Genomic DNA, 27,268 nt, shown 5'->3' with positions numbered 1-27,268 from the left:
CTCCCAGATGCTCTGATTATAGATGTGAGATCATTTTAAAATTGGGTTGTCTTTTGATTGATTGATTGATTGATTGATAACTGATGTTTTTAGTTTTTTGAGACAGGGTCTCTCTGTGTAGCCCTGGCTGTCCTGGAACTCATTGTGTAAATGACGCTGGCCTTGAAATCAGAAACCTGCCTATACCACCTGAGTGCTGACATTAAAGTCGTGCACTACCACCACCTAGTCAAGTTGTCTTTTAAAATATTGAATTATGTTTTTTTTTCTTGAGATTAAAGTTTGCTGTGTAGCTCATGCTATCCTCAAATTTGCTATGTAGCCCAGGCTGGTCTTGAACTTGAGATTCTCTTTTGCTTCACCCTAGAGAGTTCTGTAATTACAGATGCTTTCTACCACATTGGCTTATTTCTGTATGTATTCTGGGTACTGTCCCTGTAACTAATATAGGATCTATCTAATCTGTCTATATCTATCTATCTATCTATCTATCTATCTATCTATCTATCTATCTATGGTTCATACACATTCTTTGGTTTTTCCTTTTGAAAGATTTTTTGTGTATGAATGTTCAGGTGTGTGTGTTCCTATGTATGAGGTAAGTATACACTCATATTTAGGGAGGAGAGAGTTCAACTCAGCTGTTACTCCTTTGGGACTGCCCATCTTATTGTCTGAGACATGACCTCTTAATAAGATCTAAGGCCAGCTGTCTTAGCCAGGCCGGTTACCAGAGCATCCCAGGGATTGCCTCTCCAATGTACAAGGGTATTCTACACAGTGGTTTTTTATGTGAGTGCTGCGATACAGGAAAGGTCCTCATGCTTGCATGACAACGTGACCAACTGAGCTTTTTTCCACCTTTCAAAATATCTTGATAATAAACGCTTTTACTGCTTTGGCCTACAGAAAAGCTCATTGCAAAAGACACTTGATAGTTCTTAATCTGAATGGATGGTACATAGGTTCATATTTTATCACTAGACAAATAGTTTATATTTACTCAAATCTATTCATGTATATATTTCATGTATATATCTGACAGTACTGTTTTGCTAAGTATTCCATTCTATTTTTATACTTGCTTTCAGAGGCATTTGTAGAATGAATGGTCTCTAATTACTGCTTTATCCTACTACAACAATGTCTATTTGGGCCTTTTACTACAACTTCATCTCTTCTGAAATACCAACACTATTGGGTCTCTGCCCTATGCTCATTCTTCAATGGAGGTAGGGTCACTTGATATCTCCCCACCCCCTTTGTGGCTTACATAAATGGCCCCTCCACCAAACCAGAACTTTAACCCACATTTATAACTCTCACTATGTTAGTTAATTCCAATGTCTTTCCCCAATCCAGTTTCCTGTTTCTTCACACCACAGCAATCTCATAGCCTTGTTATTCCTGGCTGCTCTCCTATCACTCCTGTGGCTAGTTATGTCTTGCGATTCACACATTAAATACATTTTATTTCCACTAAACGGTCATCATTATGTCTTAATCCATTACCACAGGGTGCTGCAGTTATTAATAGTCCTTCTCGCCCTGACTCCATTTCATTTCCGTACCCAGGTGACACGACAACCAACAACCAACGTGTTAAAAAGTGTTAGGAGATCAGACTTTGGTAAACATGGAAGACTAAGTGGAAAAGATAGGTAAGGGGCTGCCATGTGGACAACGAAGCCCTTAACGGTTCCAGGAGTTCTTCACTGCTGTTAGAGAAGGTAAAAACTGTCAAGACAGGAGCACTTAAACTAACTTCCTTAGTTTCCTCTCACAAACAAATCGCCGTCAAATGATATGGTTTTCGCGAAGTGAGCCTTGCCCTCCCTTAGGCTAAGCACTGTCACCCGGGTGGAGGATCTCAGATTGTCCTCCCGGGTCGCTCTAGCTGTCGTCTCTATGGTTCGGGGACGCGCCGGGTCGCGGGCAGGCCCGGCCCCGCTGGTGCGCGTGCGCGATCCCAGCGCGTGCCCGGCCTCCGGCAACTGCTCCGGCCGCCGGGTGGGAGGGGTGGGTCCGGGGACGTCGCGGCGGCCGTGGCCGCGAACCCTGCACGCAGGGCAGTCCTCCTCCGCCGCCTCAGATGATGGGTCCCGAGGATGCCGGAGCCTGCTCGGGAAGGAACGCCGAGCTGCTCCCAGTCCCGGGGCCCATGGGTCAGGACGGGAAGACCGTCCCGGCCACCAGCGGCTTTAGCGGAGGCGCTGTCGCCGCGGAGCCGCCGGAGGAGGCTGGAGAGGAGGAGGCGCCGCCGCCGCGGCAGCTCCTGCAGCGGTACCTCGCGGCGGCCGCGGGCCCACTGAAGCCCGGGCTCGGCGGGGCGGAGGCGGAGGCGGCGGCGGCAGCAGTCCCCGCAGCGCGCGGCTCAGGCATGACCAACGGAGACTCGGGCTTTTTGCTGCGCCAGGACCGTCGCGGCCCAGAGGAGTCACGTCGCCGCCGAACCTGCGGCCGTCCCTGCCTGCTGGAGCCCGCGGACGAGGGCGTGGACGGTGCGGGTGGCCTGGACGACTGGGCCGCGCCGCTCGAGGACCCGCTGCGGAGCTGCTGCCTGGCGGCCGGGGACACGGACGACCCGGACCCCGCAGCCGCCACCCCTGCCGGGAGGGCCGTCGGGAGCGCGGAGCCCAGCCTCGGCCTCCCCGACGCCCGCTTCGGCTCTCGGAACACGTTCGAGGTGAGCCGCCGTCAGAGCGCCGGCGACCTCCTGCCCTCGGCGGGGACGTCCGCACCCTTGCCAGCGGCAGAGCAGGGTCCCGGGGGCACCACGGCTCGGGCTCGACGGAGCGGTGGCTTCGCGGATTTCTTCGCCAGGTACCGCACTGGCCGCGCGAGGGGCTTGGGCGGGGCCGGGAACGGGCTGCCTCCCAGCGTACGGAACGGGAACGTCGGGACTCAGCTTTGATCTGTCGCTAGGGTAGGGGGACCGGATGGCTTTGTGAGCTCCGGGCCTGGAGCCAGGATTGGTGTTACTCCGTCCCCAGGAAGCGTTGTGCTTCCAGGTCTGACCAGCCTCCCAATACTACACATTCAGTTTCTTCATCTGGAACATCAGATAACCACTGCCCTATTATTTTTTTGTAATTGTATTACTAGGATTTGGACTGGGTGTGTGGTGTAGAAGTCTGTGAAGTTTATTTGCTTGGAGTCTAAGCCCGTTCCATTAGTTTGGGGATTCGAGACTTTTTTTAAAAAATAATTTAACTCCACACTTATTTTGTGTTAATGTGTTGGCGCACATGTATCCTTGCGTGGAGATCAAACAATCTTTGGGCTCTTCCTCTCCCATTCTCTGGATAGGGGGGATTCAACTCAAGTCTAGGGGAAAATGTTTTTGCTATTTTGCGGGCTTAGTTTGGGGATTCTTAAATTCAGAAATGATTTTTTTTTCTTTTTTGATTTTTGTGGGCTGATCTCGAACTCACAGCCTTGTTTCTGTTTCCCAAGTGCTGACATTAAAGGCATATGCCGCCATGCTGGGCTCAGAAATGGTATTTTTTTCATAGTATTTGTTTCAGTTGCTTTTACTAAAGCTCATTCCTTGTCGGGAGTACACACTTTTAATGCCAGTACTCCTATAGAAGGATGAGGCAGGAAGATTGCCATGAGTTCAGGGGCAGCCTGGACTACATAGCTATTAGTAGATCTACTAGTAGATCAGCCAGGGTTACATAGCACAATCTTGTTTCTAAACAAAGCAAAAAAAAAAAAAAAAAAAAAAAAAAAAAAACCAAAAAAACCAAAAAACCCCGAAACTGGCAGTTTAGTGCTTAGAATTAGATCCCAGCCTTTTAGCTCAGATTACTATAGCACTCTAGGAAATTAGGAAATCCTCTTCTACTTATCTCAGATAGGCTTTATCACTCTTCATGAACTTCCCAACCCCCATTGTTAATTGAACTCAGGGACACAAGGCAAGTAGCCTACCTATGGAGTTACATCATGTGGACTCTCTCTCTCTCTCTCTCTCTCTCTCTCTCTCTCTCTCTCTCTCTCTCACTGTATGTGTGTTGGGGGTGAGATTTGACTCACTTTTATGTGAGTTTTTATGTTTGGGAGCATGTATTTTATGGGTATGGATTGCTGGAACACTGTAATTATCTGGAGAGACTTCATTCTCCCTCATATCCCATCAAGAAGGGCCTGCTATGTGTAGTTGAGGCTGGCCTTCAACCCCCTCCTACCCTACCTCAGTTGGGATTTTCCTCAGCCCCTCTACATTGCTGGGGTAACTTTAATTTTTAGTGATGTTTTATCTGTGATTTAACATTCTTGAAAGTTAAATTATGATGCTGGACTTTGCAGATTCCAGATGGAGGCTCCTCTGGCCTAATAGGGATAGGGAAGTCGTGGCAGAACACTGCACATTCCTGAAAAGCAAGTGTCTTGTCAGGTAGATTTTGACTCTGGGTTGTTGTTGTTGGTGGTGGTGGTTTATTGCGTGGCAAATCAAATATCTCCAACTTGTAAAATCTTATCTTTCAGAGTTTTTCCTGTTTTCATTCATTGCAGAGATTTTAAACTATAACCTGAAGTAATAGAAACACTTTCTTCTAATACAGCATCCTTGTAGCTGGGGTGTGCCTTGACTTGCCCAAGTCGCTGATCAAGATGGACCTTGACCTTTCTACTACTACCCTCTAGGATTGGAAGCTTTGACAAAACAAGTTGGTGTTGACAAACAAGTCGCATGCACACCAGGCTGAGCCACACACAGTCCTAGCTCCAGTTGTCCCCAGCATTTCTGGTTTAGAAAGTTACACAGTTGTGTGCCTATTTGTACACAATGAGGTACATTTTATATTGTAGTAGGTCTTTCTTTTTTTTTTTAAGATTTATTTATTTATTATATGTAAATACACTGAAGCTGTTTTCAGACACTCCAATAGAGGTGTCAGATCTTGTTATGGATGGTTGTGAGCCACCATGTGGTTACTGGGATTTGAACTCAGGACCTCTGGAAGAGCAGTCAGTGCTCTTAACTACTGAGCCATCTCTCCAGCCTGTAATAGGTCTTTCTTATTTGTCTTTCTATTTTAGTATTTCCTACTTGTATAAATTTATAGTTTCTTAAATCAAGAACAGAAAAATCCTAATTTTATATTAGATTATGGGGTTAAGTAAATAGAAATGAGATCTATATTTGTGTCTGTATTCGCAAATATATATTTTGTTATATTGATGTTGTTCTTTTACTTTAGTTTAGTTGCTATTTTTCTGAGATGGTTATCAGGATAGCCCAGGCTGGCCTGGAACTCACTATGTGGCTCAGGCAGGTCTCAAACTTTTGATTTTCCTGTCTTGGTCTCTTAAATACTAGATTACAGGAATGAACTACTTACAAAAATATTTTTAAATCTTTCAGTGATAGTATTATACAAGGCTTCAGAGTGACTTAAAGTATATGTGTTTTGACACCTTGTAGCATTTTGTCGAACTATATCTTGGTCAGGTGTCAGTTGGCTTTAGACCTGAAAGGGCTTTGGAGATCACCAATCCAACCAGTGTACCCTGAGTGCTTGCTTGGTGCCAAGCATTGAGAATAGACAAGGTTGAGACTTTATTGTCTCTTATTTGTCTAGTAGAGGAAAACAGACACATAGATCTATAGTGCAATTTGTGAACAAATCTGTATTAGGAGCTTTCGTCCTATTAGCTACAGGCAGAAGTTTTCACCAAATTTTGAACTTTCTTTAACCTTTCATATAGCTAGATTTTGCTCCTATGGCTACCTTATTCATATATCAGAGAACTGGGTTTTTCTTTTCAGCTGTGTATGTATGTGTGTGGTATGCATGTTTGTGCCTTTGTATGTTGACATGTGTGTGGATTGTCTTCCTTCATCCCTCTTTACCTTAATATATTGAGGCAAGGTCTCTTAGTTGAGCCCAGAGTTCACTCACATGGCTAGTCTGACTACCTAGCCTGACCTGGGGGTTCCCTATCTCAGCTTCCCAACTGTGGGGATTACAGGCAGGCTACCACACCTATCCAGCCTTTATGTGTATTCCTGGGATATGAACGCAAGTCCTTATACTTATGGGAAGTACTTTCCTGGCTGAGCCATATTCCTGTCCCAAATAACTGGGTTTAAATATTAACAAACTAGTCCCCAAAATGTAGGTACTTGAGAGCTAATTTCTGTTTTTAAGTTTCCGAAGTTTTTACATGAATGAATTGAATGAGTGAGGGCACATGGGGTGCATAGCTGTCAAGATGCGTATGGGGTTCTAGACGCCGGGGCTTCCTTTGTCTTGGGTAGAGCAGAACGAGGAACATTTTTCCCTTGGCTTTTAGCCAAAACCTTAGCTGCATTTTGGCCATCTTAAAGGCAGGCACTGTGACATGCATCTCTGAGTGTGCAGCATCTAACACTGGCATGAATAACCCATTCAAATTGGGTTACATTGGCCACTTCCATGTCTCTTCTTTACTGTTTTCTGAAGTGTGTGATTGTGACCAAATTTCCAATCCTTAAAATAATCAGTAAGTACCCATAGTCCTAGCAACTCAAAAATTATATATTGTTATTATTGTTGTTGTTATTTTTTTAATTATTTGATTATAGAAGGAGCAGAGTAACTGCCTCCCCCCCTTTTTTAAAGATTTATTCATTTATTACATGTATGTACACTGTAGCTGTCTTCAGACACACCAGAAGAGGGCATCAGATCTCATTACAGATGGTTGTGAGCCACCATGTGGTTGCTGGGATTTGAACTCCAGACCTTCAGAAGAGCAGTCGGGTGCTCTTTCCCACTGAGCCATCTCACCAGCCCCTATTGTCATTATTGTTGTCTGTGTACAGTCATCAACTGTAGTTCCTACTGAGGGTTCCCTTTGGAATCATCTTGTTTTTACATGGATTCTTATTCTTTGGAATACCTTGCTCCTACTTCGTTCTCTAGATGAAGAAGCTCAGTATTTCAAAGAAGGCTGCTCAGCTAGCTAGTGGTAACTAGGGTTAGAGATCTAGATTCCTGACTGCCAGTCTCTCTTTGCATTGAGTTGCTACTTGTTTGATACTGTTCTGTCCTACCTATTCATGGTGGTTTGAATATACTTGGCCCAGGGAGTGGCACTGTCAGGAGAAAGTGTGTCACTGGTCACTGGAAGGGTCAGCTTTGAGGCCCTCCTCCTAGCTGCCTAATGTCAGTCTCTTCCTGACTGCCTTGGAACAAGATGTAGAACTCTCAGCTCCTCCAGCATCATGTCTGCCTGGATGGTGTTGTGCTTCCTGCCTTGCTGATAATGGACTGAACCTCTGAATCTGTAAGCCAGCCCCAATTTATCCGCGCTGCCTTGGTCACGGTGTCTCAACCCCTAAGACACTCCTCATCCTCTTTGTTTCTCTTTTTTACCCTTTACTACTTCTTCCCCTTAACTAGACAAAAGTCTATAACAAATGTTTCAAAAGTAGCTTCATGGTTGGCACGCCAGTTTTCCCAGTACTGGGGAAACTGAGGCAGGAGGATTGCTGTGAATTAGAGGCCAACTTGATACAGACAGAGGCCTTGACTCAAAAAAACAAAACAAACCAAAAAAGCTTTATTCTTGTTTTTATTCAATGGTGGGAAGAATTTTATGGCAATTTGTATATTAGTTGGTACTACTCTGTGTATACCAGCTCAGCAGGGAGAAGAAAAAATATTTAAAACATTTTTTCATTTTTAAAATAATTAATTTTGCTGGGCGTGGTGGCGCATGCCTTTAATCCCAGCGCTTGGGAGGCAGAGGCAGAGAGGCAGAGAGGCAGAGAGGCAGAGGAGAGGCAGAGGAGAGGCAGAGGAGAGGCAGAGGAGAGGCAGAGGAGAGGCAGAGGAGAGGCAGAGGAGAGGCAGAGAGGCAGAGGAGAGGCAGAGAGGCAGAGGAGAGGCAGAGAGGCAGAGGAGAGGCAGAGAGGCAGAGAGGCAGAGAGAGGCAGAGGCAGAGGCAGAGGCAGAGGCAGAGGCAGAGGCAGAGGCAGAGGCAGGCGGATTTCCGAGGCCAGCCTGGTTTACAAAGTGAGTTCCAGGACAGCCAGGGCTATACAGAGAAACCCTGTCTCGAAAAACCAAAAAAAAAAAAAAAAAAAAAAATAATAATAATAATAATAATTTTGATATAGGGTCTTAGACTGCCTTGGAAATTGCTGTGTAAATGAGGATGGCCTCAAATAATTTTAATTCTGTAAAGTGAATTATTTATTCTAGCTAGCCTGTATGAGAGACACAGATCTTGGTATTTTATTTTCAAGCCATAAGCCTAGAGTGGTCAGGTTTTACGCTATTCTAATTTACATCCAGGCATGTGTCCCTTGATACTTGCTGCTGGAGTCTCATCTGGGCGCATTCTGTTCTCTCAGCTTGTCCTTAGGATGCGCTTTACCTGGCCATGGCCATGTACATGGTCCATCTCCTCTCATCCTGGCCTCTTCTCTGTCTCCTTTCTTCTCCCCCTGGTCTCTCCTGAGAGTCCTCACTTGTTCCTCAGGTTCTGCCTTTCTCTTTCTACTGCCCAATCACAGGCTCTAACCTTTTATTAACCAGTTAACCTTGAATTAGGGAGCAAGGTTTACACAACAAAGGCCAGTGTACATGAGAATTCTCTTGTCTGTGGGCAACCAGATTTTGGGGTTCAGAATTTAACTTTTGTATACATAGCATCAGACCAACCTCCAATACCTGGTCCCCTTAATTCTACTTCCTACGTGGCTATACCACCAGATTCAGTGTTTGTCTGTTATTGTCTAACTACCTACCCCCCCCCCCAAATCCATGCATCCATCCATCTGTCAATTGCAGGGTCTCACTCTGTAGTTCATAGTGTACTAGCACTCAGTATGTAGCCAAGGCTGGCCTTGAGCTCATAGGTGATCCTCCTGTTCCAGCCTCCCAAGTTACTGATATTATAGACATGAGCCACAGTGACAATCTTAAAGGAATGAAAACCTTGTTTAGTGTCAGCTGGGCTTTGTTCTTCAAAGATTTCAACAATCTGTGCCCCCAACCACCCTTCTTCACTTTTCTCTTTCCTTTTTAATGTTTTAAAAAAGGTTTATTTACTTTGTTTTATGTGTATGACTGTTTTGCCTGCGTAGAAGTGTGTGTGCCACCTGGGTGCCTTGTGCCTGTTGAAGTCAGAAGACAGTGAATGGCTGACCCTGTGGAATTAGAGTCATAGTTAGTTAGTTGTGAAGCCATCATGTGGGTTCTGGGAACTGAACCTGAGTCTACTGTAAGAATTCTTGGGGCTAGAGAAATGGTCCAGTGGTTCACAGGCTGACCTTCTAGAGGATCCAGGTTCATCCACAATTCCTAGCACCCACATGGTGGCTCACAATGATGTCCAATTTCAGGGGATCCAAAAGTCTCCTCTCTGGCCTCTGCAAGCACCACGCATAACTATGGTTCATGGTGCACATCTATACATGTAGGCGTAACACTTGTCCATAAACAACAACAACAACAACAACAACAAACCAGAAACAAACCCATCAGGTGCTCTAACTGCTCTCTTTGGCGCCCATTTTCTGTTTCTTAAAAATCAAATAACTTTAAGCTATTTTTTTTTTGGGTCTTTCAAACAAACACTTTCTTACTTTCAAACACAAATGGCTTTATTTTGCACATACAGTAATAGACCTCAAATATCTACTAAATATTACAGATGTGAACTGAGTTAAAAAAGGATCTGAAAAATGCTGTTTTTGTTCTGTTTTTTTTCTAGACAGGGTTTCTCTCTGTAGCCCTGGCTGTTCTGGAACTTAGTCTGTAGACCAAGCTGGCTTTGAACTCACAGAGATCCACTTGCCTCTGCCCTTGAGTGCTGGCAATAAAGTCATGCTTGGTTTTGTTTTGTCCATCTTTAAAATAAGAAGGTTGCCACAGAAATGCCAAGAACCACTCCCTTCGGCTGTAAAATCTCTGATGAAGATGTGAGATTTTTTTTTGTTTTGTAATGCCTACCTTAGCATAATCATGTTAAACGCCAGCTATCTCTTGTTCTGTTTCTTAGATGTAGACAGTATAAACCAGCATCTACTTGTGTAGCCTAAGTTGGCCTCAAACTGCAGATCTACTCCAGCGCTGGGATTATAGACATTTGCTGCCTTCTCGCTTTAGATCTGCCTTTTTCTACTGTAATTTCTTCGGAGGATGTGTATGTTATAGAGAAATAGTATCTCTGAAACCTAACCAACTTAATGGAAAAGACTGGGGTGGTGTTTGTGTATCGCCGGGGAAGCATTACCGTCGGTGTGAATGCACTTACGTGTGTGATTAGATGGATGTTGAACTGGACTCTTAAACGGTGAAATGAAGGGTAGATTAAAAACACTGAAGAAGGAATAAAAAGGAATGTTGAGAAAGATTAAAGTATTTTTATCTTTTTTTAGGGAACATACTAATATAGATAGGTAAAGCCAAATTTTTAGCTTAATTATAAAATTAAGCTAAAAATTTAACTTGGCTTACTTACACTCTTGGTACTGTGTTGTCATGGGAGGTTTTTAGAAAGAGCAGAAACATTTGGAAACTTTGAGGCAGTGCATCTGTTTCCATCTCTAATGTATTCAGAAAAGCAAAGAGAAGTCTTTCCCGAGGCTGCCGTTCCTCCCAGGTCCTCCGCAGCTCTGTCAGCTCCATGAAAGAAAAGCCATCCCAGGTGCTGCTATCGGAGAGTTGCTTGGGGCTTACTGCTGAGATTCCTTCATTCTCTCTCTCTCTCTCTCTCTCTCTCTGTGTGTGTGTGTGTGTGAGTGAATCCATTTGCTAATGCTCTTGCTTGTGGTGGCCAGGCGATTGGTATCAGATGTCTTCTTCTATCATTCTCCACATCATCACCAGCATTGTTTTGTTTGTTTGTGTAAGACAGGGTCTCTGAGGGTCACTCTTGGGTAGGCTGGATGGACAGAGAGTCATAGTCTATCTCTGCTCACCTAGGCTCATCACTGGGGTTGGATATCTGAACTCAGGTTCTATGTTTGGGCATAGTTCATTGACTGTCACCACTGACTGACTTTAAAAAAACAAAACCAAGCTATTTATTTTGTGTATGTGTTTATGTAAATGCCGTGGAACGAGTGTGGAGGTCAAAGGATAGCTTTTGAGACTGAGTCACCTCAGCTTTGCAGTGGTTCTTTTTTTTTTTTTTTTCTTTTTTCTTTTTGGTTTTTCGAGACAGGGTTTCTCTGTGTAGCCCTGGCTGTCCTGGAACTCACTCTGTAGACCAGGCTGGCCTCGAACTCAGAAATCCGCTGCCTCTGCCTCCTGAGTGCTGGGATTGAAGGTGTGTGCCACCACGCCCAGCTTGCAGTGGTTCTTAAACTTGACAATTACTTGGAGGGAGAGTTATCAAGAGTGAATTGTTTTGTTTCTAAGTGAAGATTTCTGGATTCAGTAGAGTGTAGACAGAATCTCCCGAGACTCTGAAGCTGGTAACCGCAGCCCCCACCATTCTGATGATGGTTCTTGGACAGTAATCACTGGAAAGCAGTGCTTCACCTAGCTGACTGACGGACTGGTCTCCCTGGGTGGTAACTGAATGAAAACACAGCACACAGATACAGCTCATGGTACTTCTTTGATTAAAGTGTGGTCAGATCTGCTTATTGTCAGAAACAGAGAGCAATAGAGAACAGACGGAGAAATCCAAAATATAGCATTTTACAAGCTTGAAAATTCCTGTCTGCATACTTAATCTCAGCTTTCTTTTAATTAATGGGAAGAGTCTGTTATTTATGCTGTTTAGACTGTGTTTGTCTGCTTTAAGGAAAGCTTTTAGCTTGTAAGATCTTCCTGGGTTCCCTGCTGCAGCAGCATTTTGTACTGTTTTACAGAGTATCAACAAGCATGTTAATTTCCCTCCCTTCTGAAGTTCTGCACAGACCATGGCTCATATCCCACGGAAATTTGCTGCTTCAGCCTTTCTTGAACTCATTTTTGTGGCTAAGAGGGGGAAACCCATGTGACTGTCTGGTTTTTCAGCAAACTCTTTCCTGCAATTAAGAGAAGTTTACCTTAGGAAACCAAGCTGGCTACTTTAGGGTGAACTTGATAATCATGTGTTTAGTTAGCCCTGAATTTGGCTTTTCAATTCCTTTTTTATTTGAATTTCATGTTGTGTATTTTTTATGTTAGAATATATTTCTGTCTTTCCATAACCCCACATAGATTAAAACATTTGGAACTGAGCATGATAGTTTTAAAAATTAATCTATGTATTCACTTTACATCATAATATCAGCTCCCCCTCTCCTCCCAGTCTCCCTCTCTTGCAGCTCCTTTCCCCATTCCCCCTCCCCTCCTCATCTGAGGAGGAGCCCCTTGTATCACCCCCACCCCCATTCCTCTCCCAGCACCCCCCACAGTCAGTCTCTGCAGGACTAGGAACATCCTCTCTCACTGAGGCCAGACCAGGCAGCCCAGTTGGGGGAACAGGATCCACAGGCAGGCAACAAAGTCAGGGACAGCCCCCACTCCAGTTGTTGAGGGACCTGAATGAACATGATAGTTTTTAAATCAAATTATTTCCCTCCCTTCCTCCCCCTCCCTTCCTTTCTTTCTCCATCCCCTACCCCAATCCCAACCCCATCCCAAGATGGGATTTTCTTGTGTAACCCTGTCTATCCTGGAACTTGCTTTGTAGACCAGGCTGGCCAGGAACTCAGAGATCCTCCTGCCTCTGCCTCCAGAGTGCTGGGATTAAAGGCGTGCCCACTACCATTTGGCTACTATTTTCTTATATTTCCTCAAATACTGTGATACATGAGTGCCCTATCCATCAGACTTCCAAATTTGGTTTTCATCCACACTTCAGTTAACTAGAAGCAATTTTTTTTTTTTTTTTTTTTTTTTTTTTTACTGAAAAAACATGTTCAAGAACTGTAACAGCTTTTAGGGGTGGGGGTGGGTTGGGAGGAGGAGATTTAGATTATGAAATAAAACAAAGCTAATTGCTTTGTCCACACTGTTGTTACTCAGGTAATGAGGAAGATGGAGCCTGGGAGGCATGGAACCGTGATCACAAACGTGAGCTGCTGCTAGAGAATGAATGTGAGGAGGTTTAGAGAGAAAGACTTGCTGGGAAGAGTGAATGATAGGTAGGTTGAAATTAGCCCTTGATAATAATTTAGCTAGTACCTTGACCTGCGGCATTCAGGGTGCATCTATGGACTATGTCTTTCAACTTGTTCTATTCTTTAGGTAGCTTCTTTTAATGTCTTCATTCTTTCAAAATTAACTTAAAAAAATTAAATGTTGAGTCTTACTGTACAGCTTGGCTGGCCTGGAACTCACGGTATAGACCAAGATTGCCTCACATTCACAGTGAGCCACCTGCCTGCCTCTGCCTCCTGAGTGCTGGGGCCAACAGTGTGCAGCACTGTAATTTTGGTTTAGGCTCTACAGGCTGATTTGGGTAAATCTGGGGATCAAAATGTACCTGTATGAGGGGTTAGAGAGATGGCTTACCAGGTAAGAGCTATTTGCTGTTTCTGCAAAGGACTTGGATTTGGTTCCCAGTACCCACATGGTGGCTCACAACCGTCTGTAGGGGCAATTAAGCACACACATGTTGCACATATATACATGCAGGCAAAACACTCATACACGTAAAGTAAAAATAAATCTTTTTTTAAGACGTGCATATTTGAGGGCTCATGAGATGGCTCAGAGGTTAAAAACACTGCTCAGGTCTAAGTTCAATTCCCAGAAACCAAATGGTAATGACCATCTATAAAGGGATCTGATGCCATCTTCTGGCATGTAGGTGTACATGCAGACAGAGCACTCCTACATTTAAAATAGATTATAAATAAATACATAAATAAAGGTTTAAATTAAAAAGTACGTATTTGAAAAATTAATAGAAAAAGTAAGACAACCAGTTGTGACACACACTTTTGTAGTCCCTGCACTTAGAGAGGGATGGAAGCAGGAGGACCAATAGTTCAAGGTTAGCTTTAGCTACATAGCAAGTTCAAAGCCAGCTAGTGATACAGGGGACCCTGTCTCCAAAGCAAACAAACAAAAGTAAGATAAATGTAATAGAGTTTTATACAACATATTCTTACTTGAGTTCCAGAGCTAAAAAGGGAATATTTCTCTTACTAACTTTAACTCTATCAAATGATATTTAAACCTCTCTTACTCATGAGTAAAAAATTCATTGTTTATGATCAAAAACATGCTGTGGAGAAATTTAATTCTAAAGTAGTTATAAAACTTTCAAATATGCCAGGCAGTGGTGGTGCACACCTTTAATCCCAGCACTCGGGAGGCAGAGGCAGGCAGATTTCTGAGTTCGAGGCTAGCCTGGTCTACTGAGTGAGTTCCAGGACAGCCAGGGCTACACAGAGAAACCCTGTCTTGAAAAACAAACAAACAAACAAAACTTTCAAATATGTAAGGTGCCCATCTTAACAGTTTCTATATTCTGTTTTTCACTGTAGTGACCTTTTAAAGTAGTATCAATAGAGAGTTCCCCTGAAGAATTAAATTTCAGTTGCTTTTTTTACTTTCGTGGTTCACCGACTTCCTACTTCTATTTGACTGTTAAAACTTTGTGCTTGTGTGGATGAACTCTAGGATAGGCCATAAAGCATATGTGGAGGTCGGAGGACACCTGGGCAAGTCTTGCTCCATCGTCTGCACCTGGAGATCAAGCTAAAGTCATCAGGCTTGGTAGTAAGCACTCTTACCTCACTAAGTGACTTGTGTGTTTTGTTTTGTTTTGTTTTGTTTTTAGACACGTTCTCTAACTCACAGATCCATTTGCCTCTGCCTGCCAGTGTTAGGTTTAAGGGCCTGCACCAGCACACCTGACCCCAATTGACTTTTTACTCTATTAGTATTACTGAGAATTAAAGAGACAGCTAATGTTGAAAAATAAGGGATTTGTTATTCGGAACTGGGTATTTATTCCAAAGATTTTCTTTCTTTCTCCTTTTTTTTCTTTTAGTGGATATTTTCTTTACTTACATTTCAAATGTTATCCCCTTTCCCTGTTTCCCCTCTGCAAACCCCCTATCTCATTCCCCGCCCTGTTTCTATGAAGGTGCTCCCCAACTTACCCACCCACTTCTGCCTCCCCAACCTGGCATTCCCCTACACTGGGGCATCAAGCTTTCACAGGACCAAGGACCTCTCCTCCCATTGATGCCCAACAAGGCCATCCTCTGCTACATATGTGGCTGGAGTGATGGGTCATTTCATGTGTACTCTTTGGTTGGTGGTTTAGTCCCTGGGAGCTCTGGGGTGTCTGGTTGGTTGATGCTGTTGTTTTCCTATGGGGTTTCTATCTAAAGATGAATGATATTTTTGTCATTATTGTACAAGATAATCAGCATGATAATTAAACACACACTTGGAGGATGGTGCCTGTCTTTGTAATGTAATTCCCAAAGCACAAAGATAGGGTCAGGAATACTAGATAGGGATTGGTTTTCAAAACTGGCACGTCAGAGTGTGGTAGTGGCACCTTTAGTGCCATCTATTTGGAAGGCTGAGGCAGGAAGATCTCTAAATTGGCCCAAAGGGCACAGTAAGCGCTCATCTCAAACAGAATAACACCAAAAACAAAAAGTAAAGCCAGTACTGCCTTGTAGCTCCAGTAACTCAGAACTGTCCTGAGTGAAGGGTAGCCATTATACCATGCTTAGGGTGAAATGATAGCCAGTCACTTACTTCAGCAAGGAGCTAAGACTCTTTTGTTCTTATTAAGATCATTAAAACACTGTCTGGCAATTTAGTTGTTCATTTTGTAGAAGCACAACACCATATAGGAAATTCAAGATATCTTTGGTTACAGTTGGAATTTCACACATTAGCAAAATATCAATGAAACCCAGCATTACCAAGGAGAGCAGAGCCTGGGGGTGGATTTTGAGGGTTTACTGAATGGTTACTTACTCTGTTTGAATTGTTTCAACCTGAGTTCACTTTCTCAAGGCAGCCAGCTAAAGGTATCATCAGTACAGTGTTCTTCATGTTGAAGCACACATCATAGTTTTGATATGCCTTCTAGAACCACAGAGATAAGTCAGTTCTTCGTAGGACTTGGGATGAAATGGGATCTAGGCAAATGGTGCAGACTAGCTTAGAACTTCCACCACGTGAGTACTGAGATTGTAGATAGGCCCTACCATGCCTAACCCACACACACAGTTCTTACTAGCTAGTGTGCGATTCTTATTTGTTCAACAATTTTATTGGGGTCTATTATGTACACTGTGCATTAGGAAAATAGATAAGACATTTTATTTAACAACTTAAGGGCAGGGCCATGGTGATAAATACTTTTTTTTAGTCTCATCACTAGGAAGCAGAGGCAGGCAGAGCTCTGTGAGTTCAAGGGTAGCCTGGTCTACAAGGCAAGTTCCAGGACAGCCAGAGCTACACAAACCTGGTCTCAAAAAACAACGAACAAATACTTAAGGGTAGGGCTGGGAGATGGTTCAGTTGGTAAAGTGCGTGCTACTCAATATGCTGAGTTCTGATAGCCAGCACCAATACAAAATCTCAGTACTGTGGGAGGCAGACATGGATAGATCCCTGGAATTCTCTGGTTAGTGAGCCTAGTGGAATTGGTGAGCTCCAAGTGCAACCTCTAAGAGACCCCATCTCAAAAATAATGTGGAGAGTGACTGAGGAAGAAATCCATCATCATAACACACACCACAACAACAAGATATCGATATCCTATAAAATCAGTGTTTAAAATAGTCCCCATTTAGTGTTATAAAAGAGGCTATAGCAGCTTCAAAGCAAGAGATGAACTTTGGAGTATAAAATGAGGAAATTCTTCACTAAAAGCAAGCTTGACTTCTTACTAGAGGATGAGGACTGGGCTTTTGTTTTGTACAGCACAATACTTGTCAGTATGATTGGCCATGAGGTACATGAAGTAACGGGCAAACCAGAACCACGCAGGTAGGAACTAAATTTACATGACCAAGTTAGTTGAGTCTGTCCCATGAGGATGACTGTAGTACACTGATCAGCTTTTCCTCAGCCTTGGGGATTGGTTCAGACTCTCATACATGCTAGGCAAGGTTCTCACAACTAAAATGCATTTCTAACCTTCATTTATTATAAGGTAGGTTCTCAGTAATTTGTCCAGACTAGCTCTGAACCCATCAGTCCTCCTCCTTACCTCCTGAGTTTCTGTAATTACAGGCCTGGACTACTACTAGGTTGTGCCTCTACTCTCCAGTGAACAAAGGAACTTTTATTAGTGGTTAATAATTTTGAGTTGGGAAGAAGGAGTCTCATATAGCTCAGCTGACATCATCTTGGAGCTGAGGACATCTTGATCTTTTGTGGCCTCTTCCTCAGACCCAAGAATGCAGATGTGTACTGCCATGTTGGTTTAATGTGTTTCTGAGCTTCATGCAAGCATTCTACCATCTGAGCCAGAGGCTTAGGAGCCTCCTCTTCAAAAACAACAGCAAAACAAACAAAAGCTAAACATGCTTTGGACTGTGTTTCAGAATAGTGACTTGTAGCAGTGTGGCAGATGGTTTCGAACTTGAGACACCAAGGACTAGAGTCAGCTAGAGTAGGGGAGGTGCGTGTTGGTGTTACTAAAGTGTAGTGTAGGTTAATGTAAGAAGTACTAAGTAAGACTCTTAGCTTTTGTTAGATGAGATAGCCAGTAAAGTGGGTCATACGTTTATGTCATTGGACTTTAATGAAACGTTGTAAAGGTAAACTTTGAAACCCGACTTTCCTTTTGAGGAAAGTGAAATGACATAAAACTACTTGTGTGGATGGAAAGTTAGGCCTTTACTGTATTTTGTAAGGAATTCCTTGGGTTAAGGAAGAGTCAGAGAAGCCGTTAGGTGTGTTGCTGTGGATGGAAGGAAACAAAAAAGGATGCGAAATGCCAAGGGTGCAGAGTTGTCTGTCCATCTGTGCGTCCCTCTGTATGCTGCTCATAGCTAGATTGTGGCAGTAACAACAGTTAACCAAGTTTGAGAATTGATGAGCTAAAGTCAGTGTTGAAATTTACAAACACAATTGCTTGTATATATGTCTCTGTTAAGTTCTAAACTGCCTGAAATTAAGAACTGTATCTTTTAAATTTTTTTCTCTAGACATAGACTATTGAGTTAACAACTTGTAAGCTGTGGGGATCAGAAGAGGTCGCTCAACAGTTAAGTGCGCTTGCGCTTGCACTGCTCTTGTAGGGACCCAGCTTGAGGTCTGTTCTCAGCTCACACAGGCATCTATCTCACAAGCATCTGTAACTCTAGTTCCAGACGATCTAATGCCTTCTTCTGGCCTTTGTGAGCACCAGACACTCAGCATGGTGCACAGACATACATGCAGGCAAAACATCCATACACATCAAATAAATCAGTCTCCCTTGGTCTCCGTGTCTGTCTCTCTGTGTCTTTGTTTCTCTGTCTCTGTACTGGCTAGGTTTATGCCATCTTGACACAGCAAGAGACATTTGAAAGATGGGAACCTCAGTTGAGAAAATCTTAGGCTCCCTAAGATTGGGCTGCAGGCATGTCTATAGGGCATTTTATTAATTAGTGATTATGTTGGCAGACTAAGACCCTTGTGGGTGGGACTATCCTGGGCTGGTGGTCCTAGGTTCTATAAGAAAGCAGGCTGAACAAGCCATGGAGAGTAAGGCCCAGAGAAAGCACAACATGGAGCCAGTAAGCAGCACTCTTCTGTACCCTCTGCATCAGCTGTGCCTCCAGGTTCTCGCTCTGTTTGAGGTCTGACCCTGACTTCATTTGATGATGCATAGAGATGTGGAAGTGTAAGACAGATAAACCCTCCTTGCCTATATTGCTTGTGGCGTTTCATTGCAGCAATGATAACCCTAACAGTGTCAATGTGTGTCTGTCTGTCCCCTACCCCACCCTAGAGAGATGGCCAACAATTAAAAGCATTGGCTGTTCTTCTCGGGAACTAAGATTCTATTCCTAGTATCCACTTAGCCCCTCACAACTATAGCTCCAGTCCCAGGAGAGCTGATGTACTCTTCTGGCCTTGCTGGGTTCCAGGTACAAATATGGTACACAGTCACAATGTAGACAAAACACCTAGACACATTACAAAAAAAATTTTTAAGAGAAAGAACATAGCTGGGCATGGTGGCATACGCCTTTAATCCCAGCACTCGGGAGGCAGAGGCAGGCGGATTTCTGAGTTCGAGGCCAGCCTGGTCTACAAAGTGAGTTCCAGGACGGCCAGGGCAGAGAAACCCTGTCTCCCTGTCTCGAAAAATAAAAAAAAAAAAAAAAAAAAGAGAGAGAACATATGTTAAAGGTGACTTCCTAATGTGAGTACAACTGAGCTTTATCCTAGAAAGGGAAGAAAATCACTTTTCCTTTGAACTGTTTGTTTTGCTTTTGCTTTCCCAGACAGGGTTACTCTGTATAACCCCGTCTGTCCTGAAACTTGCTCTGGAGACCAGGCTGGCTTTGAGATCCACCTGCCTCTACTTCCCAAGTGCTAGGATAAAGGTGTTTGCCACCACCACCCTGACTCTTTTGGAATGTTTAAAGAGGGCATTTTAGCAATGTGTAAGATGGAAAAAATGGGGAATGAAGTGAGTGTCTAGCCTCTTGATAGCTGGATGGAGCACAGGAACAAGATTAGTGTAATTTGAAATCAACTTTCACAAATGCTTATTAGGTGTGATCATGGCAGGTGACAGTATCGGAGTCATCAGTGTCTCTGGAAAGTGGTGAGGTCATTGAGTATGAGACTTACAGGAAACTGCAGTTAGCTGCCTGAGAAAGATGCTTACAAGTGCACCATTGCCTCAAAGTGTGCATTTCACTTGAGAAGGCTTGTGGCCGGCCACATTCGTGTAAGAACACTGACCATGGAAGTATCTTAGCTGTGTGTATTCACTGTACACAGTGGTGGGTTTCATAAAGACACTGTAGTGTATTTTATCCTCTCCTCTGCATCCTTTCCCTTCACTCAGGCTTGAGGAAGAACTTTCTGTGCATTTGTGTGTCTTTGTATACTGGAGAAGACCAGAACAGCTACAGTGGAGTTGGAGTTAGAGGCCGTTGTGAGCTGCCAATGTGAGCTGGGGTTGAGTCTCCTGGAAGAGCAGGAAGCACTGTCAAACCCTGAGTCGTCTTTCCAGTCCCATTATGAGTAACCTTTGATTTGGTTACAGTATTAGGTCTCTGCAGCGCTTACTGGTTTTGTTTTTTCAAGACAAAGTCTTGGAATTTTGTAGACCTGGCTGGTCTTGAACTCAGAGATTTATCTGTCTGCCTCCTGAGTGGTAGGATTAAAGGCGTGCACTGCCATGTCCAGCTAAAATTCTTAAAACAGAACAAAACAGCTAGAACCTGACTTTGTAACCTAGACTGTCCTGAAGCTCATTGTTTAGCCGAGGAGCTTCAGACTCATAAGGATCGATCGCCCTTATCAGCTTCCCAAGTGATCAGGCCACAAGCAGGAGCCCTCACACCAGCTTTCAAAGTCCAGGAAAGTGACAGGTTTCACTGTCAGTGTTGCCGTCGGCCGTGGTTGGTTGGTTCTGTCTTGACACAGGTTCTCAAGTGTTTCACTTAGCCAGGTTAGCCTCACATTGCCTCTGTGGAAGGGGGTGATCTTAAAATTGGCATCCTCCTGCCTCCATTTCCCTCATGCTTGGATTATAGGTGTGTGCTGTCAAGTCTGACTGTAATTTCTGTTCTTTGACAAAGAATAAGGGATGACTTTTTCTACTTTTTTAATGTTTCTGAGCTCTGAACATACTTTGTGTGGTTAAGAACTGTGTGTTAAAAAATTCTTTATTCTTTTTTATTTTTTAAAATTTGTAATAGTGTCAAAGATCTAGAAACAGCCTGAAAAAGAAAACACATAAGAATTAATTTTTTTTAAACTTTCTTGCAGAAAAGTTCTTTGTGTGTGTGTGTGTGTGTAGTCCACTGAAAGTCTTTTTCAAATGAAAAATAATTGAGCCTTGGAAAGAATGTAAGCAATCTTTGTGCCAGATTTTTAATCCAAAATACTGCAGGATAGCCAGTGTACTGGACTTTAAAGAGACAGTACCTCAGGCTTCTGGGAATCAGTTATGTAGTTTCTCTAACACATTCGTTTGGGTCTTCTAGTCTTCAGGGAAATTTAGGAACAAAGTTAAGGAAGTTGATGTATTCTTAGCAGATCAGCTTCTTCTGGAACAAACTTGAAGATGAAGTCATGATTTTTGATTTTTGTTGTTGTTTGAGGTAGGGTCTCTCTGTCTGGCTTGGGACTCACTGTGTTAGACCAGGCAGGCCTCTGCCTCCAGCATCTTTTAAACCTGTGTTCCCCCGACCCCTGAACAAGTGAGTACCTGAATGTGATGTGTGAGATAAATGTTGATATATATGCAAAATAACCCTAAGAGGGGTATATAAAATCATGAGGTGTTTATCAATCTTGGCTCAGATATTTATGCCTAAATTAGGAAGCAGAAAAAGAGTGGCCCATGTGGTATAGTGCCAATGGCTGGCTTTGGCTTCCATGTGCTGGATAGACTGAGACAGGCAGTTGTTGGGGGTCAGTGCTTAGAGCTGCTGATGGGGGAGGGGGAGGGATCCAGATACCTACAGTGCCTTTTGTCAATGGCAGCCAGCGATTAGAGAAGTTACTTATCAAACAAAGCTTAATTTACTGGGGCTGGAACTCCCTGTGGCCAGCAGAAAAACTATGACCTCTTTTAATACTTGGGGCCGGCAAGAAAGAGAAGGAAAGAGAAAATTCACACACACATGCACACGAGTGTATGAAACAAAAGGCAGAGTCCTGTAACTTCATATACACAAATATATACGCACATACATGCATACATATATACATAGATACACAATACATACATACATAACTACAGACAGACATACACATTCGCACATAGAATGTTTAGAGCAAAGCTCCAACAAGCAAGCTCCAAATGTTTTATACATACACATACACACACCTATCCACACAATTGGTGATGGAGCAAGCTCCAGCACACACCCAGACAAGCTTTACAACTATATATACATACACACACACACACACACACATATGTATATATAGTTGATTGATGGGTGGAGGGAACAGTGTACCAACCCCCCCTCACTAATCTTATGCATACACATACATATGCATTGTTGATGGATGGAAGGAACAATGTTCCAGCCCCCGTTTATGCAAACTTTACACATATACATGCACATAAGTAACTACGTTTTTTAAACCATTTAATAGGTAATATATGAATTATCACTATATACATTATGCACAGATGAACCCTTTGTCCAGCCTCAGAAATCTCTTGTGCCCACTCAGTTGAAACACAGCCATGGACTAGCCAACATTTGTGTTTACCTCTGAACAGCAGTTGCTGTTCTGACTTGTCTTCCTTGGTTTCACTGTTTGCCCACTAGGCTGCCCACCCTAACTCACTGTATGTCGTCTAGACTTGCTACAAGCTTGTGATCTTTCTGCTGTAGGATCTATAGAGCTTTTACATGCCAAACTGTCTCCCTGGCCCTCTTTCTAGATCCTTAATGTTTTTCAGTATGGCCATTTAATTTTCTCCATTAAGATATGTTTGTTTGCTTTTTGAGGTAGGGTCTCTCTACCTAGCCCTGGATGGCATGGAACTCACTGTTCATAAGGCTGGCCTTGTCTGCTTCTGCTTCATGAGTGCCTGCACCACTACACCTGATGCAAATAAGTTTTATAAAATTTTGTTAGATTCATTCCAAGTTAACTTACTTGTATTTTTTTCTTTGTTGTTGTACTTTGCTAAATTTTACATTTCCAGCTGCTGTTGATGGATCAAAAGCTGATTTTGTTTTATTTGTAATTATGACTTTTGCTTCTTCCTTTCCAATCTTTCTATCATTTATTTCTTTTTCTTGTCTGATTTTGCTAAATAAGAACCTTCAATATAATGGATAGAAGTAGATATGGTAGCATCCTTGTCTTGTTTCTGATTTCAAAACAGTTTGGTTTGACATTTTATCAAGAGTAATCTATAATAAGGACTGGAGAGATGGCTCAGCAGTTGAGAGCATTGACTCTTCTTCCAGATAGCCCAGGTTTGAGTCCCAGCACCCACATGGCAGCTTCCAGCTTCTGTAACTCCAGGCCCAGAGATTCAAGTCTAGGCTCTGTGGGCACTGTTCACGTGTGGTGCATACACATGCATGCTACATGTAGAAACTTGAGTTTGGTTCTAGCTCCCAAGTAGGGCAGCTCACAACCTCCTGTAATGTGACTTCAAGCTCAAGTGGATACAGTGCCCTCTTCTGGCTTCCATGGAGACTACATACACAGATACCCTTGCCCAGGCTCTTGTGCACACATGTAATTAAAAATAAAAGAAAGCCGAGTGTGGTGGCTCACGCCTTTAATCCCAGCACTCGGGAGGCAGAGGCAGGTGGATTTCTGAATTTGAGGCCAGTCTGGTCTACAAAGTGGGTTCCAGGACAGCCAGGGCTACATAGAGAAACCCTGTCTCGAAAAACCACCAAATAATAATAATAATAATAATAATAATAATAATTTGGTACAAATAATCTATGTTTTGAGAATTTGGTAGAAATATCATATAACCCCTTTTGCCTGAGTTTTTTCAAGAGATAATTTTAACTTTTTATTAAAGTGAGACCACTGAAAGTTATTTCTTATCTTTTGGTGTTCTATATTTTGCCAATGCTGTAAATTATTAGCAAATATTTCTTTTAATATTATTTTGAAACTTTTTGTTTTATCTTTCCTGGCTTTTATTCCTTTATCTCTGCCTTTTTGTTTCTGATAAATTACATTGGAAGTTGTATCTTCTTTTACCTTGTCAGAAGACCAGTGTGTATTCGTCTTGTGAGGCTAAGTGTCTGGTACTGTGTTAATATAATGTGTATACTACCTGTAGGCTCTACCCATTTTAACATGGGATTCAGTGGTTATTAGTACATTTATAGTTGTGCAGCCATCACAGTGTCTGAGTGTTTTTATCACACTGTTCACGTTTCTTCAGTCCTGACGGAAGCTAAGGCAGCTCCTGACCTGCATCTCGCGCTGCAGATTAACTTCTCCTGGATAATTTACATAAGTTGATTTACAATATGTGCTCTTAAGTATTTGGCTTCTTTGATCTAGATTTTTTTTGGTTGTGTTTTTAGTTTATCCTATAACAGTCATTTTCTTGATGTATATTAAATTATTCCTTTATATATATCTACCATATCACATTCTGTTTATGTATTTAATTATTGATGACATTTGGGTACTGGGAACTGAATCCTGGTCCTCTAGAAAAGCAGTAAGTGCTTTTACCAGCCAGCCATCCATGCCTGTATGCCTGTATGTTGAATCTCCTGGAGCTGGGGTGAACAGACAGTCTGAGCTGCCTTGTGGGTGCTGTGTTGAACCTGGATCCTCTGGAAGAGCAGCCAGTGCTCAACTTCTGAACCACCTCTCCAGCCCCAGCTCACAGTTTTCTATAACTCAAAGTTCTAGGGAATCTTATGCCCCTTTTTGTCTTCTGTGAACATCTCTGTGTACTGAGGTGCACTGATTTACATGCAGGCAAAACACACATACACATAAAATAAAAATTACAATTGCTGGGATCTTGCCCTAGCACCAATTCTCTCTGGAAAGCATCAAGGGGGATGTATTGGGGAGAACCCTCGAGGGGGCAAAGTTGGTTTTGCGAAAGTAAAACTTGCTTACTATTAATATCATTCACCTTTCTTGACTAAGTTATTCTGAGGCTGGAAGCCCCAGGCCTCTAGCAGTTAGTAGCCAATTGTTAAGTCCCAGGCCCTTCTCAGCCCCACCTGAGGCTGAGCGTTCTCTAGCACCTTGTCAGGTAGAGAAAGCAACACTCCGCAGAAAGAATCACTCACTTTGAAAACAGACTCTAATATTTATTTCTAGGAGAAAGGAAAAGGGGAACCACGTTCTAATGCCATTGAGAAAAACCTGACTATCATTGTTCTCTGTCACACTTTCTCAGGATACTTGGTCACATGGTATTCCAAGCATCTGTTTTCAAAAGTTCACAAGTTCAAATAAAAATTCAAATCATAAATTGAATAAGAACTTACAACAGAGACGTTTACATATATTTCCATTAAGAGTAGTTATCTAATTAAACATTCATTATCTACCACTAGCCCCACAGGTCATTAAGAGCTTAAAACAATCATTCTTTTTATTTTTATTAGATATTTTCTTCATTTACATTTCAAATGCTATCCCGAACATCCCCTATCCCCCCACCCCCAGCCCTGCTCCCCAACGCACCCACTCCTGCTTCCTGGCCCTGGCATTCCCCTGTACTGGGGCATATAATCTTCTCAAGATCAAGGGCCTCTCCTCCCACTGATGGCCGACTAGGCCCTCCTCTGCTACATATGCAGCTAGAGACACGAGCTCTGGGGTACTGGTTAGTTCATGTTGTTGTTCTTCCTATAGGTAAAACAATCATTCTTATGTCTTAAGTTTGCATGGTTTTGTCAAGAGGCAAATCACCTGCCTCGTGTCTCATTAGTTTTGAAGTTTTGTATAGATAAACCAGACAATATTTTATTCTTTGTCCTTGTACCTACAGTAAGCTGTCCATTTCCAGTTTAGGACCTTAGTTATCAGATAATGGTTTCTCAACTGCCTAGGAGGAATGTTGTCCCTGGTTGTAAATGTGTTTCAAGCCTGCTTTCTATGCTAGAGCAATCAGCTAGTGACAGCTAAAGGTTCACAGAGCCCTAATTGCAGCCCTTCTATAGAGGGCTCAAAAATCACTTGTACAAATTTTAGGAATTCTATAGAATCATTACTAGGAATTAAAAAATCATCTATTTGTCTACCTAACCTTACTACAAGAGAGCACATCTTCATTGATCTGCAGAAAGTCTGTCCAATAGAGTGGATCATTATGCTATTTAACAATAACAGGAAAGACACAGTAACAAGAATCAGTTCTGAGGTCATCTCTCTACGAGCCTTGCAATTGTAGAGTTGATCCATCACAGCCATGCAAAATGATGGGCCATCTTTCGAAAATCATGTTAACTTTTCTTCTCTCTTAAATGGTTTCTGACAAATAATTAAAATGAATTTAAATCCTACAATGAAACATCACATCCTTGATAAGAACTGTAATTCTCACAATGATAAGTGTGAGAAAAATAAAAGCCCTTATACATTGCTAATGGAAATCTTAAAGGATACAACCTTTTGGAAGTGTTTGCAGGCAAACCACCAATGTACATAAAATAAAAATAAATAATAAATCATTGAAAGAAAGAAAGAAAGAGAGAAAGAAAGAAAGAAAGAAAGTTATGAGCTGTCATGTGAGTGATGGAAACTGAAACTGAGTCCTCTGGAAAGGCAGACAATGTTTTTAACCATCTCACTAGCCACTCACTGTAGTTCTAATTTACATTTTCCTATTCCTTTATGGTATCAATCATCTTTACATGTAGCTTAATAGTCTTCTTTTCTTCTTGAGACAGGGTTTTATTGTATAGCCTTGGCTGTCTTAACTAGCTCTGTAGACCAGGTTGGTTTGTAATTGTCTCTGTCTTCCCAAGTGCTGGGATTAAAGGCGTGAGCCATTACTACCTGGATACTTAATAGTTTTAGTCTAATTTGGGTAAAATGTGTAGTCAAATTTTGACCATGCATGTGTGTGTGTGTGTATGCTCATGTGTGCAGATGCCAGTAGTCAATGCCTCTTGCGCGCACCCAAGAACGACGCTGCAACAGGATCCTTCCGCACAGGTTTATTGGGAGAGCTTGAATGTAGAGGCGAAGAGACCCCAAGCCCAGAACTGGTGCTGCTTATATAGGCCTAGGAGAGGTGTGTCTCACACCCGGATTGGTTGTGCTTGGGTTATGCTTACCACCTCATTTGCATGCCTACATCTGAAGTTGGTTAACTTCTCTCTCATCTGATTGGTTAACTTCTCTCTCATCTGATTGGTTAACTTGTCTCTCATCTGATTGGTTAATTTTGGTTAATTCTCAAAACCTCATCTTGGCAATAGAACCTTTACTGCCTATGTATGTGTGGTGGCCAGCAGTAGCCAACTGCCACTCTGCAACGGCACATGTGGCTTCCCACAAATGTCAGGTATATTCTTCCTTTATTCTGTCTTCTGGGGAGTGGGGTATGGATAAAGTAGAAATGTCTTTACTTTTATTTTGTGCATGAGAATTTTGCCTACATGCATGACTATGTACCACACATGTGCCTGATGCCAACAAAGGCCAGAAGAGGTGATAACTCCACTGGAACTGGAGTTATG

General features: G+C 42.7%; 1 protein-coding gene across 2 annotated transcripts in view; it reads left to right on the top strand.

The window, feature by feature from the left end:
- The first annotated feature begins 2,009 nt into the window (after window positions 1–2,009).
- The window catches only part of Tbc1d12 (TBC1 domain family member 12), a 75,127-nt gene continuing 49,868 nt past the window's right edge, over window positions 2,010–27,268 (top strand). For both annotated transcript variants that reach the window (XM_021151624.3, XM_021151623.2), the window contains exon 1: window positions 2,010–2,823. In XM_021151624.3, coding sequence (XP_021007283.1) covers window positions 2,093–2,823 — 731 coding nt within the window. In that variant the 5' untranslated portion in view covers window positions 2,010–2,092. The remainder of the gene's footprint in view (window positions 2,824–27,268) is intronic.

Source organism: Mus caroli, unplaced genomic scaffold (assembly GCF_978045245.1).
Source record: "Mus caroli unplaced genomic scaffold, Mus_caroli_1 scaffold_20, whole genome shotgun sequence".
NCBI lineage: Eukaryota > Metazoa > Chordata > Mammalia > Rodentia > Muridae > Mus > Mus caroli.
Note: the sequence above shows the minus strand (reverse complement) of the source record. Positions and strands in the feature narration are given on the sequence as shown.